This window comes from Acanthopagrus latus, chromosome 7, assembly GCF_904848185.1.
Source record: "Acanthopagrus latus isolate v.2019 chromosome 7, fAcaLat1.1, whole genome shotgun sequence".
Taxonomy (NCBI): Eukaryota; Metazoa; Chordata; class Actinopteri; order Spariformes; family Sparidae; genus Acanthopagrus; species Acanthopagrus latus.
Window position 1 is genome coordinate 19,311,915 of NC_051045.1, and position 17,836 is coordinate 19,329,750.

The window sequence follows — 17,836 nt, forward strand, 5'->3', positions numbered from 1 at the left end:
TTTCTTTTCTTCCCAATCAGTTCTCTGTCACACACACAAACACACACACACGTTTCCAGTAACTGTTCTCACTTAATCCCGCTTGCAATTTCATCCTAATGCAATATTCAGATGCCTTAAATTATGGCCCAGCAAAACAAGGCAAATCAACAGTTTCCTGTGTGTGTGAGAGACAGAGAGAGAGACAGAGAGAGAAAGAGAGAGAGAGTGAGTGAGTGTGTGTGTGTGTGTGTGTGTGTGTGTGTGTGTGTGTGTGTGTGTGTGTGTGTGTGTGTGTGTGTGTGTGTGTCTATCCCGATTAAATAGTTCCCATTCATTTCGAATGCCAACAATCACCCAAAACTGGTGTGTAAGCGAGCCCATTGAGTGTTTTTAGGGCCAAGTTGCACTGAAGGAAACAGCTGAGAGAGTGCAGGGGGTTGGTGTGTGTGTGTGTGTGTGTGTGTGTGTGTGTGTGTGTGTGTGTGTGTGTGTGTGTGTGTGTGTGTGTGTGTGTGTGTGTTGCGTGGGTAGTTGAATGGGGTTTGAAGAGAAGATGAACCTTGTCCACCTTCTTGTCACTCCTTCATCTTTTGTGTTTTGGACTGGAGCCCTTTGGAGCTCTGTTTGATCTGCCCTTCTTACCCCACGATGGATCCATCAATAAATAGACACTGGCGTGCATGTGTTTGTGTGTGTGTGTGTGTGTGTGTGTGTGTGTGTGTGTGTGTGTGTGTGTGTGTGTGTGTGTGTGTGTTTGTGGCCACAGTGGGGGATTATTGCGAGCCCTGCGGCTGGCATTGATCGATGAGGCATCTGTCCCATGAACACTGGACAGAGATGGGAAGAGGTCAAGACAGGTCTGTGTGTGTGGACGTTACTGTAGAACACACAAAGATTAAAAAAGACACAAAATGCAATAAATATTTATTAGAAAAATATTTATTTTCTCAGTTATCACCCGGAAAAACACCCGTTTTCACTGAAAGGAAAAAAAATGACTAAAATATCCTCATAGGCCTCTGATGATAATGAAGAAGATATGTTATTAATATTGCCATGAAGTGGTTTTAGAGGATTTCAAATGAAAAGACAACAAGGTTAATTTAATTTAAAATGAAATATTGAAGCACTCAAATGTGATATTTCCACGTTGTTCATCCTTTATATTTATAAACTGTTTTTTTCTTTCAAGTCCATTTTTGTGTCCTGCGTTCAGAATGATTTTGCCCAACTACTGATTAAAATAATTAAGGAAAAAAAAACTGATAATGATATTAATGATTTGGGCTCTTTAAATAACTTCGATGCTGATTTAATACAGAGAGACATTTTTAAATTTAGAGTATTAAAATACCATCTTTAAACGCTCTAGTTTACTGAATTGTTTTAATCCCAATTGATTGAGTTTAACCATCAGAGTCTGAATAAATTGCTCCCATGGTTTGACCAGTTTAATAACGTTGCTGCATTTTAAAGAAAACTTGACCAGGCCCCTGACAATAATCAATAAAAGGCCCCACTGATATAGCGTTTATCTTCGTACGCGCGCGCGTATTTGCGCGTTCTCACAGGAGTGTGTGTGTGTGTGTGTGTGTGTGTGTGTGTGTGTGTGTGTGAGTGTGAGTGATCGAGTGACTGACACCGTGAGTGCAAGTCCGTCCGGCTGCTTTATCCATTATTTACATCAATAATAGATTTATCAGGCGGCCGAAGCGACGGCCGGGATCGGAGATGCGGGGAGGGGTCTGCGCCGCAGATCCCTCAATCCTTTTGGCTGGAGATAAGACGAGGAGGAGTGGCCGACGGGTAACCGAGAGAGCACCAAGGGGCAATAGGGAATCACTAATGAGAGAGAGAGAGTCAGAAAGAGAGAGAGCGAGAGAGAAAGACAGAGAGAGAGAGAGAGAGAGAGAGAGAGAGGCTCATCATCATCATGAAAGACGCGCTCACAGACTAGATTAGAGAATAGCACCGGCGGAGGAGCTTCATCCAGCCAGAGGGAACGATCACCGACCGTCCGCCGCGCGCCCGGCCGCTCCGCGACCTCCTCTCCCCGGCCCCTGTCCGCCCCAGCGCTCCGCTCCCTCTCCGGCAGACCTACTATGGGTTGCGTCGCCAACTCCACCGGGACTGAAGTGCTACTGCAGCAGCTGGAGGCTCTCCGCAGCGCCGCGCAACTTTCCCAACTCTTCCGTCTCACGGAGAAAAGAAAGGTCAGGTCGGAAAACATCAGGCTGCCGCAGCCGCCGTGTTGTGTAGTTGTTGTAAATATGTAGGCCTACGATTACAATAATAACAATGAGAATAATAATAACAATAGTTACAATAATAATAGTTACAATAATAATAATAATAATAATAATAATAATAATAATAATAATAATAATAATAATAATAATGATTTTAGGCCTTTGCTCCTTGTGTCGTCTTCAGTGGACTAAGTCTCGGAAGTTAGTTTCACCGGCCTTTTACTGTGTGTGCGACTCGATGTGTGTGTGTGTGTGTGTGTGTGTGTGTGTGTTCAGTCCGCTTCGTTGACTTGGTGCAGAGCGCCCCCATGTGTTCAGAGGCCGCAGCAGCTTCTTTTGAGCAGCTTGGATGTGGAAGTTTGCGCTGTGGTTTAATTGCATGAAGCTGTAATATTGTTCACAGGTGAATTATGCACGTTGATTCTGACCGAGTTGTCTTCAGACTGTGTGTGTGTGTGTGTGTGTGTGTGTGTGTGTGTGTGTGTGTGTGTGTGTGTGTGTGTGTGTGTGTGTGTGTGTGTAAACTTACTTTGGTTCGCAGGTTTTCTCGATGTTGGACGCACACACTGGATGAGGCCCTCGTTCCTGAGTGGCGTCGAATTTTGCCATTTTTCCTCGTCTTTACTTTTAGCTGCAAAATGAATAAATAAATAAATGAATAAATAAATAAATACTAATAATAATAAAAAGTAATTTCTGGCTGATCACACACGCTAAATAGTCTCAGTCAAAGGAGTCGCTGTGTGCAGATACACAGTCGACATTTCCCGGTGTGCTGCAGCTGTAAATGAAAGAAAGAAAAGAAGAAGGAAAAAAAAAACACGCACAGAGCAGTTGAGCGGTTTGATGTTTATTTTCGTTTCACTCGCCACTTTTCCTTCAGACTGTTTAGACTCATTACAGCAGTGTTTGTATCGTCTGGATTCCTTCTACATTTTCATTAAAATTGAAAAAAAAAAAAAAAACATTTGAGTAATTGTTTTTTTAGAAAAGACCGCAGAACAGTTTTTTTTTCTATTTCAAGTGATTTGGAAGGCGGATTTTTGTGTGTGTGTGTGTGTTTTATGTTCGTTTTGTTTATTTTATCATGTGAAATGTGGAATGAAATAAATCACTGTGCGCATCGCGTATTGAAAAAAAAAAGTTCGGCGACACGACTTTTAATTAGTAAGATAATAATAATAATTGTGAAATTGTATGAACATTTCTGAAGCTGATTTTAGTCTGCGTGCAGTTTTCTCACTGAAAACCCAGTTTATAGTCGAATAGTATCGCAACAACACGAGGCCTTTCCTTTAAGCGCGACACTAAATAAGCGTCAGTCCAGACTTGTAAATTCCGTCCTGAGCTGAAGTTAAAGTCTCTCTCTGTCTTTCTCTCCCTCCTCAGATTTATTATAAAGCTGTCCGGGACATTGACGCAGGGGAGGAGCTTTTAGTGTATATGAAGGACGGTATTTTCCCCGAGGGATCCATGGCACCCAACCTGCAAGGTAAGATTAATGCGCGTCATTAGCGCACATTTTAAACAAACTCCAACCTGCATCCTGTGCTGCGTTCGCGGCCAACACACTCCATAACCTCGCTAATGTGACGGGAGGGGGGGGAGAAGGAAAAAAAAAAAAAAAAAGACACCATCTCTCTCTCCAAGTTTTTTTTTTTTCATTCCTCAAGAAATGTGAATTATTCGAATCATAAAATTCCAGGATGGAATTAAATCCCGCATTAAAGCATCTGGTTGAAGGCCCTTTTTGGAGCTGTCGTTTAAAATAGGCCTGCCAATATCGAAGGGCTACTCCGAAGGGTCTGGTCTGAATTGTGCGCTCACAATGCCTGCCTGCCTGTAATACTGTATCAATTGGCACTTGTCAGATTCCATCCAAAGTGAGTGGACATTTGCTGCTGACGGAAAGCCAAGATCAAGCAGGAATTATTAGGAAGCCTGATCCATAAGAACACATTACATGGTAATGCTGGAATTAAAAGAAAAAAGTACATTAATGTTTGTCCCCAGAAATTCAGCCTTAGCCTCATTTTTGTTTTTGTTGTTTGTGTTTTGGTGGAAGTTTTAGTGACCATTAGGCTAAATGTAGTATCAGACTAACTTCCGATAATCCTCCTGGGAATCAGCTCCTTGTTGACACTGCTTCTCTTTGTGTGTTCTTAATTTTGTGTTCAGAATTAATAATGTGGGTCTCATCAGTTTGGAATAAGGATAAATACAAAAGAAAGAAAAAACATTTGATCGGTTATAATATCACAGAAGCATTGCATAAGATTGATAAATTGCACTGATACAATATTGAAAAGAAACAAGTGAGGCTTAATGTATGTTGCAGAATGAGCAAATTACTATTTATGTGGAAGGGAAAAAATAATTGTTTTCCTTTACTCTGGCTGTAGGTTGGTGTTCAAATAACAATTGTAAGAAAATATATGATCTATTGATTCATCTATCCATCCATCTCTCTATAGTACTGGTTGTCTTGAAATTGGCTCGCATTTCAAAGTGCGTCATGTTTTTAAGGTGCTCTCGCCCACCTGTCTCCCCTCTGAGTGGGTAACCTGATTCACCGTGCTCACTACCTTTCAACCGTGCCTCTGTACGTCAGAGCGAATATCTCCAATATTTTATCTCCCCATCTAACGTAGACAGCTGTTCACTGTCAATCTGGGCTTTTTCTTCAAAGTTCACTCGAGCGGAAAAGGGCCCGTAGTTCCGCCGTATTTCTTGAAACATCTTGGACTTATTGTGGTGAACTGCTGTTGTCAGGTAACATTGTTTTGCTGCGTTTCCAGTTTCTCTGGAACTGCGGATGAAAAGGAAAAAAAAAAATCAGATTATTCTTACTTGTCGTTGATGATAAAATGGTGCAGGGCAGAACAAGATGTTTCGTGAGATGCTCCGCAGCTCACCAGTTTTTCTCCCCTGCATGATGCACGGATCTCCATGTCAAAGCAACAGGAGGAAACGGGAGCTCAAAGCGAGCTTGATTATTGAGAAGAAGCAGATTGGCATGTTGGAGGAGTGCGTCGAAGACGGAGCAGACTTGTAAATGATTTGTTCAATTCCTCCGAGTGTATGTAGCAACGTATGTGAAGTCCGGGGGGACGGAGGCAGACAGAGAGAAAAGAGAGACTCTCCACCTGCCAGAATGTGTGTGTCAGAGCCAAAGTATTTGGCGTCGTGTGTTGGTGTGAGAGAGGGGTGAAGCCACAGGGAAGGAACGAGTGCAACAGTCCGACTGTTGTTTGAAGATGTTCATTTTTGAGTGAGGGAGACAGCAAAGACAGACAGCCTACTATGGGGACGACTGTTTTGTGTGCTTGTCTTAATGTATTATAGTGTGTGTATGTGTGTGTGTGTGTGTGTGTCTGTGTGTGTGAGTGTGTCTGTGTGTGTGAGTGTGAGTGTGTTCGTTATTGAGAGACAGAGAGAGAAAGGTAGCAGGGCTGAGTGGGAGCTTGGCAGCGCAGCCCTGCTCTCTGTGTCTGGCTTATCGGAGAAGGAATTTGAAGTAGAGGACTTGAGGAGTCCCCTGAGACCTCACCCATGCTCCCAGATTAGCTGCTAAACTGCCCATAATTGTGCTTCCCTTCGTCTCCCAGAGAGCTATTAGTCTCCCCTTTATAACCCTCCCACTCCACCCCGCCATAGTCGCCCGGACCAGACTAGCTGAAGAAACACAGGCACACCGATGCACGTACGTAAGTGGCTTTATTAACGTGCGTCCTCATTCGAGCATGCGGACGTGCCCATACACCCCGAGAGTTTCTGCCAAGGAGGAGTTTGTTGTCGTTGGGTATGAACCAGATCCTTGATTCCGAAACCATCCCCCTGCTCTAAACGACGGCCGACAAAAAGTTCTGAGATGTTTGAGCATCCAAGCAAATGATGACCAACTCTCTCACAGTAAAACACTCACGCTCGATGAAATAATGTGCACACTGGTGTCAGAGGGAGCGAGTTAGTTTAGCATTTGAGCTCAGCGTAATGGCCCATTGACCAGAAGGTCATTTATCCTTCTCCCCAAGGTTGGACACACTGATGTTGCTACACTAATGCCCTTTTAATGTGTCCAAGAAGTTCCAGCTGGATAAACGGTCACATGCAGTAGAAAACAGGTGAGCCGTGCACTGTAAGTCATTTTGGATAAACTCATTTAGTGCGGCTTGAAATGATGGATGGGCGTGCACGGCATGTTGGGACACCTGGGGGGGGCCGACTCAGGCGCTGGCTGCCTGGGTCATGGCAAAGAGGGTATGGCAGGTTGGCACTAAAATCACCATGGGGTTGGCGCCACAGTGCCCCTGCTTACCTCCGTTCCTTGTGCCTCATTCTTTTTGGAAAATGTTCACATAAACACACATACGTACACACACAGTCCGTGCACAAAGACACTCCGCTGGGCTTTCCCCTGATCTGTTGAACTTGGCGTCTGACTCAGGAACCGGCTATTGAAAAAGCTGGCCCAAGTTTTATGTGTTTGACCTTGTTGGTGAGAAGTATTGTAAAGGTTATCAACATGGAAGGGGAAGACCGGCCCCTATTGTTTCCCCTGTGTGCTATTACACCTAAAGACTCAAGCAAATACTTGCTTTAACAAGCAATTAACAGTGTTAATGAAGGCTACATTTCACTGCTAATTGATTTCCATTTTATGTGAATGTCAATTACAGGACTGTTGCTTTCACCATTTGAATGGGAGTCTGTTTATCGGTAACTAACGCACAGATAGCTAATGGGTTGTTTTTTTTCCCCTCTGGTATCGACATTTTTTTATACAACTGGATATTTGGTTCTGCATCGGTGAGAAGATGCAGGGGTAAATGCCAGGATGCAAACCAGAACTTCTAGTTGTTTCTTTGTGCACAGGAAATCTGCTTTTGCCTTTGCAGACATCAAAAACCAGCGGACACAACACAATGTCCTCCAATGCCTAAAAATGTTGACAATCTTATAGTACTAAACAATCTTAAGCTGGTTTAAGTGAAGGACAGGTTGGTTTAAGTGGAGAATGTTATTCCAAGTTACACCTCTTTTTCTTTATGAGTCTTGCATTCAGTTTATTTTCATTTTGATAAATATGTGGTATTAAATCAAAAACTGCTTAATCCTTTATATTATTTTATAGTATAATATACAAGACAAATTGTTTAAAGAATGGAGAAACTAGAAAAGAAAAGTATTCTGACTACAGGAATAAATGAAGAAATTAAAAGTTGTATTTTTGATTTGATTTTTAAGAAAAGTAGACTCCTCATGTTAAACTATAGAATTTAAAAGTGTGATGTTGTATAACTCGTAACAGAAGTTCTCCTCACATAGTTACGGTGGATGACAATAGATATTATATGCCTCAATTTTTGTAATGGCTCAACAAATCTGTGTGTGTTTGTGTGCAGATGAGCAGATGTACCGATGTGAAGACTGTGATGAGCTGTTCTCCTCGACGCTCGAGCTGCGGCGGCACCAGAAGTATTCATGCTCCAGCACCGGCTCCATCTTTGACACACTGAGAGAAGACTTCAAACAGGAACGCGAGGACAGTGATGAGCCCGTCCACGAGTGCAAAGACTGTGAGAAGATCTTCCCAAATGAGTACAGGTACACGGATGCGTGAGCACAAATTGTTGATACATATCTATGCACTGGGTTATTAATGTGTTTTTGTATGATTGACTGAAATCACTGATGAGCTTCTTCTCTCCTTATCAAGTCTGGGCCAACACATGATAGTCCACACAGAGGAGAGGGAGTACAAGTGTGACCAGTGCCCCAAAGCCTTCAACTGGAAGTCCAACCTCATCCGTCACCAGATGTCACATGACAGTGGCAAGCGCTTTGAGTGTGAAAACTGTGATAAGGTACAGCATACCCAGCACGTAAGTTGTGCACTGGACACACAGGCTTTAATTGCTTAAGAAATTGTGCTGGACTTGTCTTTAGGCTTCACTTATAACGGAACTGGACATAGATTAATCCTGTAAGAGCAACATGTCCAATATATATATATATATATTGATATATATATTAAAGTAATAAAAAAACATATATTTTCATTAATGCTAAGAATGGTAAAATGTAATACAAACAGGGGATTTTCTTTTTTTTTTCCTTTCCTTTTTTGGTATTGTTAATACATTGTATTTTCATATGCTTGTCTCAACTTTTCAGGTCTTCACAGATCCCAGCAACCTTCAACGTCACATCCGCTCCCAGCACGTGGGGGCTCGTGCTCACACATGTCCTGAGTGTGGCAAGACATTCGCCACCTCGTCAGGCCTCAAGCAGCATAAGCACATCCACAGCAGTGTCAAACCCTTTATCTGTAAGTGAGAGCTTTGGAAGTTAGCGACTGCCTTTTCCTTCACCTGAAAGTAGAAAACATTCATGTCAGTCATTTTATTTTTTACGCTCTTTTTTCCACCTCATCGACCTTGCTGTCTCTTTCATCTGCACCAGCGTTTTGATTCTTGAACCGAGCGCACACGTACAAGAATCATATTTGTATTGCTATTAATTTGATCATATGCCGTAAATAATACATTTTATTGTTTTTGTTCATTAGAACTTTATGATATATATTATATTTTAGATCAGATTAGTGGTAAATTTGATACATAACTTAAATTATGAATGAAAGACTTATTTTAATTCTCTGTTGAAGATAATAGAATACATTTTATTGTATTTTTTGGACTTTATTGCCTATGGTGAGCAATTTCTTTGCTGTAAAATGCATACAGTGTACATACAGTAAATCAGGAATGGTTTTGCAGTTTCACTTTGCAGAATAAGTGGTTGGTTTCATTCATTGAAAAAAATCCCTTCCTTTCAAGAATTATTTCATCAGCATTTTCCATTCAGATGCACGTTTTGTTGTTGATTTGGTATACAAAGTTAGAGACAGTGTTAAAATGGGTTTAACCAGGCCCTGATGGGCTGCGTCTTTTTGCTCCCCCAGGCGAGGTGTGCCACAAGTCCTACACCCAGTTCTCCAACCTCTGCCGCCACAAGCGTATGCATGCTGACTGCCGCACCCAGATCAAGTGTAAGGACTGTGGGCAGTTGTTCAGCACTACCTCCTCCCTCAACAAGCATCGCCGCTTCTGTGAGGGCAAAAACCATTATGGCTCTCCAGCAGGGATGTTCAACCCTGGCATCCCTATGAGCTCCAGCCCCATCATGGCCAAGGCCAAGTCTCACCATCCCCACCTTGCAGGTCTAAACCAGTCAGGTTTAGGCTTCACTGACTACTTTCCCTCACAGCCTCATCCTCACGCTGGCTTGCCCTTCTCCCCAGGACCCCATGGCTTCCCGTCACTCCCACATGGTTTCCCAGGTATCTTTCCACCATCACTGTATCCGCGACCACCTCTATTGCCGGCAAGTCCGTTGATAAAGAGCCCGCTGGGTGGTAGCAGTCAGGAGGTGAAGCTGCCTCGGAGTCCCTTAGATGCCCCTCCAATGTCCCTAGTTAGCTCTACTAACAGCAATGGAGGTAACAGTTTTAGTCAGCAGGAAGACAAAGAAAAAGAGAACAAACTGGATTTGTCTTCTAGTGGAGAAGCCAAGCCAAAATCCAAGATGGTAGACATGTCTGATGGGAGTGACCTTGAAGACATTAATACTACAAGTGGGACAGATTTGGACACCACCACTGGTACTGCTTCAGGTGATGGCTCTGACCTGGAGAGTGATGGAGACAGTGAACGTGAGCGAAGTGGTAAAAGAAGGAAGCCATCTGGAGCCATATTAGTTCAAGAAAGCCACCAGTTAGTAGACTCAAACAGTGCGTTGTTATCAGCTGTTTCGAGTTCAGGTAACCTCACTGCTGATCGTCCATTTCTCTCGTCTGCATCATCCCAGCACTCCTTCTTTCCCCCGCCAGATGAGCAAGCCCTCCCACCCACCACCACAAATGCCAATGCAGCCAGCACAGATTCCATCAAAGCCATCGCTTCCATTGCTGAGAAATATTTTGGTCCAGGTTTGATTGGTCTTCATCAGGAGAAGAAGATGGGTCCATTGCCCTACCATTCCATGTTTCCCTTCCAGTTCCTGCCCAACTTCCACAACTCCCTCTATCCTTTCAGCGCTGATCGAGGTGCCCTCAATCCTAGCATGTTCTTTAAGGCAGACCCCAAGTCCTCACGTGAGCAGCTTCATAAGATGGTGTCCGGTGCCCCAGGAGCTCCCGCCTCCACAGCTGAGTCACCATTTGATCTCACAACAAAATCCAAGGAGACCAAGTTAGCTCCCCCCACCCCAACAAAGCCCTCAAACACCAACAGTAGTACTGGCACCAGTAGTGGACCTTTAGCAATATCTAGTGGTGAAGAACAGCCATTGGACCTCAGCATTGGCAGCCGAAGCCGAGGTGGTCATAACGGTGTGGTGGCTGAGTCACAAAATCGAAAGAACCACATCTTTGGACTTGGAAAGGGGGTCTCGATTAAGGACGAAAGCCCAGCTGGGTTTCCACATCCTCATTCCCAGTTATTACACCAATCCTCTATCGCCCAGCACCAGCAGCCTCAGGCACAGCCACACCAGCCGCCACACCTACACTACGCCAAGCCATCAGCATTCTTCATGGACCCCATATACAGGTATTTCAGCCCCGATTAGACCAGAAACTGCTATTTCCACAAGAACAATACTTATGTTCTATGTTCATAAAAGGTAGAGACAGGTGTTAAGTGTACGGTTGGAGTTTGTACATGAACTTTGACCTTGGTACGTAACCCTCTGCCTTGTTGTTGGTCCAGCAGGGTGGAGAAGAGGAAGTTACTCGACCCCGTAGGAGCTCTGAAGGAGAAGTTCCTCAGGCCCTCACCACCACTCTTCCATCCACAGGTAGGCTTACAGCACCCACACATTTCAAATCTAGAAGGGCACTTGGTGTAAATGTAGGTAGAAACAATAAATGGTACATGTTTGAACAAAAACTACAGCAAGGGAATACCAAACAGAGAAATCGACCTCCAGGTATTGCATACAGGCTGATTATTCCCAGATGCTATCGACTATTATTTTCAAACCATGTATTATGTGAAAATACCTCACTCCTGCCTCCCACGCTGCTTCACCCTGAATTGATAGGGCCCTATGCACCATCATTCCACAGTGTTGATGTTATTTTCTCAAGGGTTCGGTATGATTTCTTCCTTTGTTTACTGAGTGGCGCCTGTGTACCTCGTCACTTCTACCTTTTTCAGAAGACACAGTCTGTTATCGCAGCCCCTTTGATAATCAGTCACATTGTTAGACTGTCCCCAGACCCTCCCTACCTCTACAAATCTTGATTACAAGGAATGATAGTATTAATAAAAGAGAGAATAATAGCCGTTTGAATTGTAACAAACTGCCTCTCTTGGCCACGCTAATCTTAGTTGTGGCATTGTTTCATGTACTGGGAGCCCACAGGCCAGCTAATAACTCAACCCCCTCCAAGTATTTTTTTTTTCTCTCTGTGGCTGGCTGGCTGGCTAGATAATAGCACCGTGTCCATCAAGGACATCCTGTGTTTGTCTCCAGGAGAATGGGGGGCTCTCGTTGGGGAAACGGTTTTAATCTGACCTGGAAATCTGTGTCCTCTATCAACTGTGACTTTGCAATAGGCTCATTTGGTGCATATGCAGACAGATAAATATACACATATATGTGTTTGCATAATTTACAATACTCATTTATGTGGGGAGTTAACCCTTAACCAGATGAGTGGTGGTGTTATTCAATATTTTTAACTGATCATTGAATGTTACCGATATGACCTCAGCTCCAGACTCCTCTCAAGTCGTAATTGACCAATAAACCCAGGATGAAAAGTTTTCACAGGCTCCCATCCAGAAACTTATCATATCAGAGTGTCTCAGCTGTGATACTCCCAGTGATCCAAACACAATGCCACCTCTAATTCAGTCTCATGACGGAATGACCCGCTCCCCCTCCACCCGTTCTCAGACTGCGAATAAACACACTGAGACGGAGTGTCTGTCCCTGTGTCTCTCCCGTCCCGTATTCACTAAAAAAGGAAGGATGTAAGCTGTTTTTGGCAAATAAACTCCCGCATAACCGGCCCCCTTTGTTCACAAGCTTCTACGGGAGGGGAAGCAAGCTATCAGTCGGGGGTATCTCAAACTATATTGTATTGCTCCTATCGGGGCTGTTGAATGCCTCGTTTGGCCAGTTTGCCGGCCTGCAGCAGTAGCTTCGGCAGGAGAAAGCAAGAGGTAGAGAACAAAGCCCTGGATGAAGCTGGAGGTGAGGGTGTACTGAGGGGGGTACTGGCTGGAGGAATGGTACTTGAGTGTTTGTGAATGTGTTATAGGTCATGGAGGTGACTGGCCTTTAGCACAAACAACAAGGCTAAAGTCTGATATACTGCTTCCGCACTCTGTCTCTTTCCCTCGCTCCCTGTTTTTTTTTTTTTTTCTCTGACATTGTGTCTTTGTTTTCAATGCTTCCTTTTCTTCTTTAACACACACATTCACACACACACAAACGCGCACACACACACACACACACACACACACACACACACACACACACACACATTTACATCTATATATACACCAGAATTGGTGGCTTCTTTTAAGATGTGCTGCATTGAGCTTGTCACTACAGAGTTTCTTGGTATAACCTTAATACACAAACATCTGTTTTGAATGCGATATTTTAACCCTCGTGAAAATATTTTGTCCTCAGCTCCCATTTTTCTGTTTTCTACCATCTCGTTGTCATCCTCCCACCCAGATGTCAGCCATGGAGAACATGACAGAGAAGCTGGAGAGCTTTGGCGCTCTAAAACTGGACGCGCCGCCCAATTCACTGCAACAGTCGGCTCATCCACTGTTCAACTTCCGCTCGCCGCCACCCTCCCTCTCAGACGCCATCCTTCGCAAAGGCAAGGAGCGTTACGCATGCAGGTAAAGTGTGGTGCGGCGTGTTTTTTTCCAGTGTTGATAAAACTGATATTATGTATTATGTTAAATGAAATGTTTGCAGTGACATTGAACTGCATTACTAAACCATCCTCACTCTCTTCCACTCCCCCCCCCCCCCCCCCCCCCCCACCCCACCCCCCAGGTACTGTGGGAAAATCTTCCCTCGTTCGGCAAACCTCACCAGACATTTGCGGACACACACAGGGGAACAGCCCTACAGGTATTCTATTCCATTCAGTTCAGTCAAGTCTTTAATCTGTGTGAAACACTCTTTGCTCACACAGACCTTGTCCACCTGTGTATTTCCCTGCGTATGCTTGTCTCACTGCTATTCTACACTCTTGACATCCCTTCTGTTAATGCTGCTTTTTCTGAGACTTTATGATGTTTGTGCTCGGCTGAATCAACTGACGACATGGATATTGTTGATTTATCTTTTTTCAAAACATCAAGGAATTAATCTAATTTTAAACAAGGCACAGTAATGAGGGCTGCATCTGTTGGATCTACCAGATTGGTTAGGTGGATCGAGTATCAGCCAGACATGAGTGATCCAAGCGTGTCCTCTATCAGTTACTTCTATAACAGTAATCTCATTGAGTTCTGTGCCCTGCAGTATAATTTTATTATCATAAAATGAATAAGATACTTATAATTTTTGTATAATTCAAAATATGAGTATGCAAATATTTATAATTTCACAAGTTTAACTGCTGGAAACAATACATCTCATATTTCCCTGTAAAGTCTCCCTGTAAAGTTCACTGGAGTTTACACATCGCAAATGTGTATGCTGAATTTTAGACCTGGACTGGTTTACAAACTATTTGTAATTGTGCTCGTAAAACCACCTCTTAGTATCGGATTTTTATTGAGCTCAGAGAAAACACTGAATGAGAAAAGAGCCGTCTAGTGTCAAACATTCAACTGTAGGAACGAGAGGTAAAACACGTTTGCAGGACTCCAGTGACACACGTAAGTTGAACCTTAAGAGGTCTTTTGCTCACCTCAGCAGGTGGATAATAAAGTCACCATAAATAATGCCTTTGTCTCTGGTTGAAGGGCAGCCCTCACTCAAAGTGCCACTGTGCTGTTCTTTTAACCCACTTCCTTCTGTTCTCTTTTGCCAGGTGTAAATACTGTGACCGCTCGTTCAGCATCTCATCCAACCTCCAACGCCACGTTCGCAACATCCACAACAAGGAGAAGCCCTTCAAGTGTCACCTGTGCAACCGCTGCTTTGGTCAGCAAACCAACCTCGACCGCCATCTCAAGAAGCACGAGCATGAGAACATTCCTGGTTAGTCTGCAACATCTGCGACTCCGTTTTCTCTGAGAGAAGTGAGGCTGTGAGAACTGACATGGAGTTATTAAACAGGGACTTGGTATTTCTGTGCTATGTTAATGGTCTGAATAATGAATGGCTCACTTTACCCAATTGGAAAATTTCAAATCTTCACCTCAATAAATGTTTAGCTTGCTTTTGCGAATGATTTAAAGTAGGAAAACCACTTAATTAGAGAAATCACACTCGCTTTTCCGACTGCAATGCCAAAAACAGCCTTTTCATGTCCAGCATGGAAGCATGCAGCTGAATCTGGAAGGAACAGAAACTTTGTGAACTCAGTGATTACGTATTTGAGCGGAGCTTCACAAGTGTGCTGACATTTCTAACTTTGAAATAGCGGCCTTATGAAACAAGGCAATTCACTTGGTTTCCACCTCATGCAAATTGTCCCCAGTGGGGCTGTAAACTGCTGTGACATCATCAACATACTAACCACATTTCTTGAATACCAAGGACTGCTGTTGTTAATGATGTATGTTAATATATAGGATTTCTCTGTGGCAGACTACCCAGGTGTTTTATTTCCTGTTGTATCCTTATTGCACATCTGCTGAAATATAAAGGCTGAGAGAACACCGAGTGACTCCTTCTCGCAAAACAGTGCATTTGCAGCCTGTTTTTCTTTTATTTGAATTGTTGCATGTACCCAAGCACTGTCCTTAACTTGAACACAAATACAGTTATTCTTACATCTTGTAATTTACACCATCCTCTCCCCTTAAATACCACTGTGATTCATCCAAGAGCAATGTTATGGAATCTGTAAGAAAGAGAGCAGAAATAAAACGACATGAAGAGAAAAATATTTTTCTTGACCCATAAATGCAACCTAAATATGAAGTCTAAAGAAAGGTTCGACTTTGACTACACATTGGCCAACAGTAGAAAACTGTGGTGGAACTGGGCATCTCCTGTGTGTGCGCGCCTGCCTCAGTGTTGAGCTGGGTGCTGCCAAGTGGTCACCTCTAATGAACCAAGCCGACATGGGAGCGCCAAAAACTGCAGCTCCTCGCATGGCCACTTGGGGCTGGCTCCAAAAGCGAGTCAAACCCTGTAAGCGCCCGAGTTGAAAACTTCACAGTAGAAATGAACATGCTGGTACCTGGTGCAAAAAACACTTTGTTGGTCTCTGTAGCTAAACTAAACTACAGCTAATTAACCATTTCATGGGAACTTAACCTGTTTTATATAACCTTTTATATAATTCACCTGTTGAAATCATAACAAGGCTCAAAGTTAAATTCAAAGTGATTTACAGGTGATTGAAAAAAACATGGGATTTTAAGAAAACAAAAAATGGATTTAGAGACTAATGCACACTTATGTAGAGTAGTTAACATGATAAATAATTAAAGATAGATACAAGCAGTAAAATTAAGAATCAAGATAAAATAAAAGCTTATAAGTAAAAGTTGATTCAGAAAACATAAATAAAATATGATGATGATAAGTACGATAAACAGTAAAATATAGATACAAACCTTATGTAAAAGAGATAGATAGATAGATAGATAGATAGATCGTCTGTTCATCTTCTGCACAAAATGTTATGAAAATTTCCTGTTTGTCAAAGTTGCAACCCCCAGAAATGTACAATACACAGCTTTTTGATATGTATTTAAATTTGAACAACATGCACAACAACCCTCATATTGTTAAGCTTTTTTTTTTCATCAGTTCATTTATTACAGGATGTCTGATGATCATCAAACTAATCAAGCGTGTGTGTTTGGTTGTGTGTCTCGTGTGTATGTCTGCACGCTTTCCCCCAACAGTGAGCCAACAGTCCGGGATGCTTTCCAACCTGGGAACCACCATCTCCTCCCCAAACTCCGAGCCAGACAATCATGCACTTTTAGATGAGAAAGAGGACTCGTACTTCTCAGAAATACGCAACTTCATTTCCAACAGTGAGATGAACCAGGCCTCCAGCTCCACGGATAAGAGGTAACAGGAAAACTCGCCCGTGTCAACCACATTTGAGTTAAGATTTTTGCAAAGGCCTTCAGTGATTACATTTTGATCTGTGAGTCTAACCTTCTGCTCCTCATGCCAACCCCATCCGACTGTAAACCCAACTCTGAAGCAAACAGTAAAATGTCCCCACTTGAAGACATTTTTTGTACCTCTCCTCTTATCAGGACACGTCCTCATGAGAGATACGAATAAGCAGGAACAATAACACGAATGCATTTATCTGTGTTCTCCTTCCCTCTACCTGTGCACGACAGCATACAAATTTATACTTGGTGCACAGTGCCCTCTAGTGGCTGAAATCTGTATGGCAGCAGTCACCAATATCATAGCTTCAACCCATTACCACTCTACATACTAACAGTATTTGCTGTTGGATTAGATGTTAAGGAAAGTCGCTGTAGTTACATTAGTTAAAATTATTTGAATTGAATTACATTTATTATATATTTTGTCTGTTTTTTGATATATTTCTGCAGCTGTTTTAACATTTTATTTGAATCCTCACAGCAGTTTGGTGCTTTGAATTAGAGCTGCAGCGATCGGTTGATTAATCAATCAGTCGATCGAAAGAAAATGAATCGCCAACTATTTAGATTAAACTTGTAATTTCAGGCACTGTGTCATTTATGATTCCAAATGAATCATAAATTCCTTTAACAGAGTTTTGATTTATACCTACTGTGTGCCACTGTAGTTGGTATTTTATTCTGCTTGCTGGTAACCCTGGCAGGAGTGATCATCCCACTCAAAAAAAATACAACTTACTTGTAAAATGTTGAAAATGGCTGGATGAAAAGGTCAGCTCCCTACTACAAGTGCTCATATGCATTCAGTGTTATTAGCTCAGCCGGTGGGAAGCTTCAGAGGTCTCAGGGTAGAAGAGTGTTCCGAAAAGAAAAGGGGGACGACATGTTTTTCTCTGTTGGTCAGCGGTTTACCTCTTTCCTTGACGCTCTTCATCTCCCTCTCTCTCTCTCTCTCTCTCTCTCTCTCTCTCTCTCTCTCTCTCTCTCTCTCTCTTTCTCTCTCTCTCTCTCTCTCTTTCTCGTTCTCAGTGCGAATTCCTTTCTGGTCATCTCACTTTCTGTCTGTCTCTTCCTCCATCACCCCCTCCTCCCTCTTGTCAACACGCATTATGGCCTGCAGACCCAGTGGCAATTTAGCCCCTCTGCCATCTGGGATCAATACTGAGTCTCATCCACAACAAGCTGGCCTGACATTTTAATATCTGTAATTCAGACTAAGTATTGTGCTCTCTGTCCTCCCACCAGACAGCCCACTGTTTATTCTCCCTCTGAGTGACTGAAGTTAAACGCCAAACACAAACA

At 43.0% G+C, this 17,836-nt stretch overlaps 1 protein-coding gene across 9 annotated transcripts in view; it reads left to right on the forward strand.

Annotated features, from left to right (window-relative positions):
* Positions 1-17,836, forward strand: part of prdm16 (PR domain containing 16) — a 185,290-nt gene that overhangs the window by 161,456 nt on the left and 5,998 nt on the right. For 3 of the 9 annotated variants that reach the window (XM_037103033.1, XM_037103035.1, XM_037103038.1), the window contains exons 5-14: positions 3,621-3,723; positions 7,637-7,838; positions 7,951-8,116; positions 8,409-8,562; positions 9,166-10,846; positions 11,006-11,093; positions 12,993-13,165; positions 13,326-13,403; positions 14,314-14,483; positions 16,307-16,478. In XM_037103033.1, coding sequence (XP_036958928.1) covers positions 3,621-3,723; positions 7,637-7,838; positions 7,951-8,116; positions 8,409-8,562; positions 9,166-10,846; positions 11,006-11,093; positions 12,993-13,165; positions 13,326-13,403; positions 14,314-14,483; positions 16,307-16,478 — 2,987 coding nt within the window. Of the gene's footprint in view, positions 1-1,871; positions 2,196-3,620; positions 3,724-7,636; positions 7,839-7,950; positions 8,117-8,408; positions 8,563-9,165; positions 10,847-11,005; positions 11,094-12,992; positions 13,166-13,325; positions 13,404-14,313; positions 14,484-16,306; positions 16,479-17,836 lie in introns of those variants that run through there. The other 6 variants (XM_037103043.1, XM_037103041.1, XM_037103042.1 and 3 more) reach the window with 5 other exon arrangements.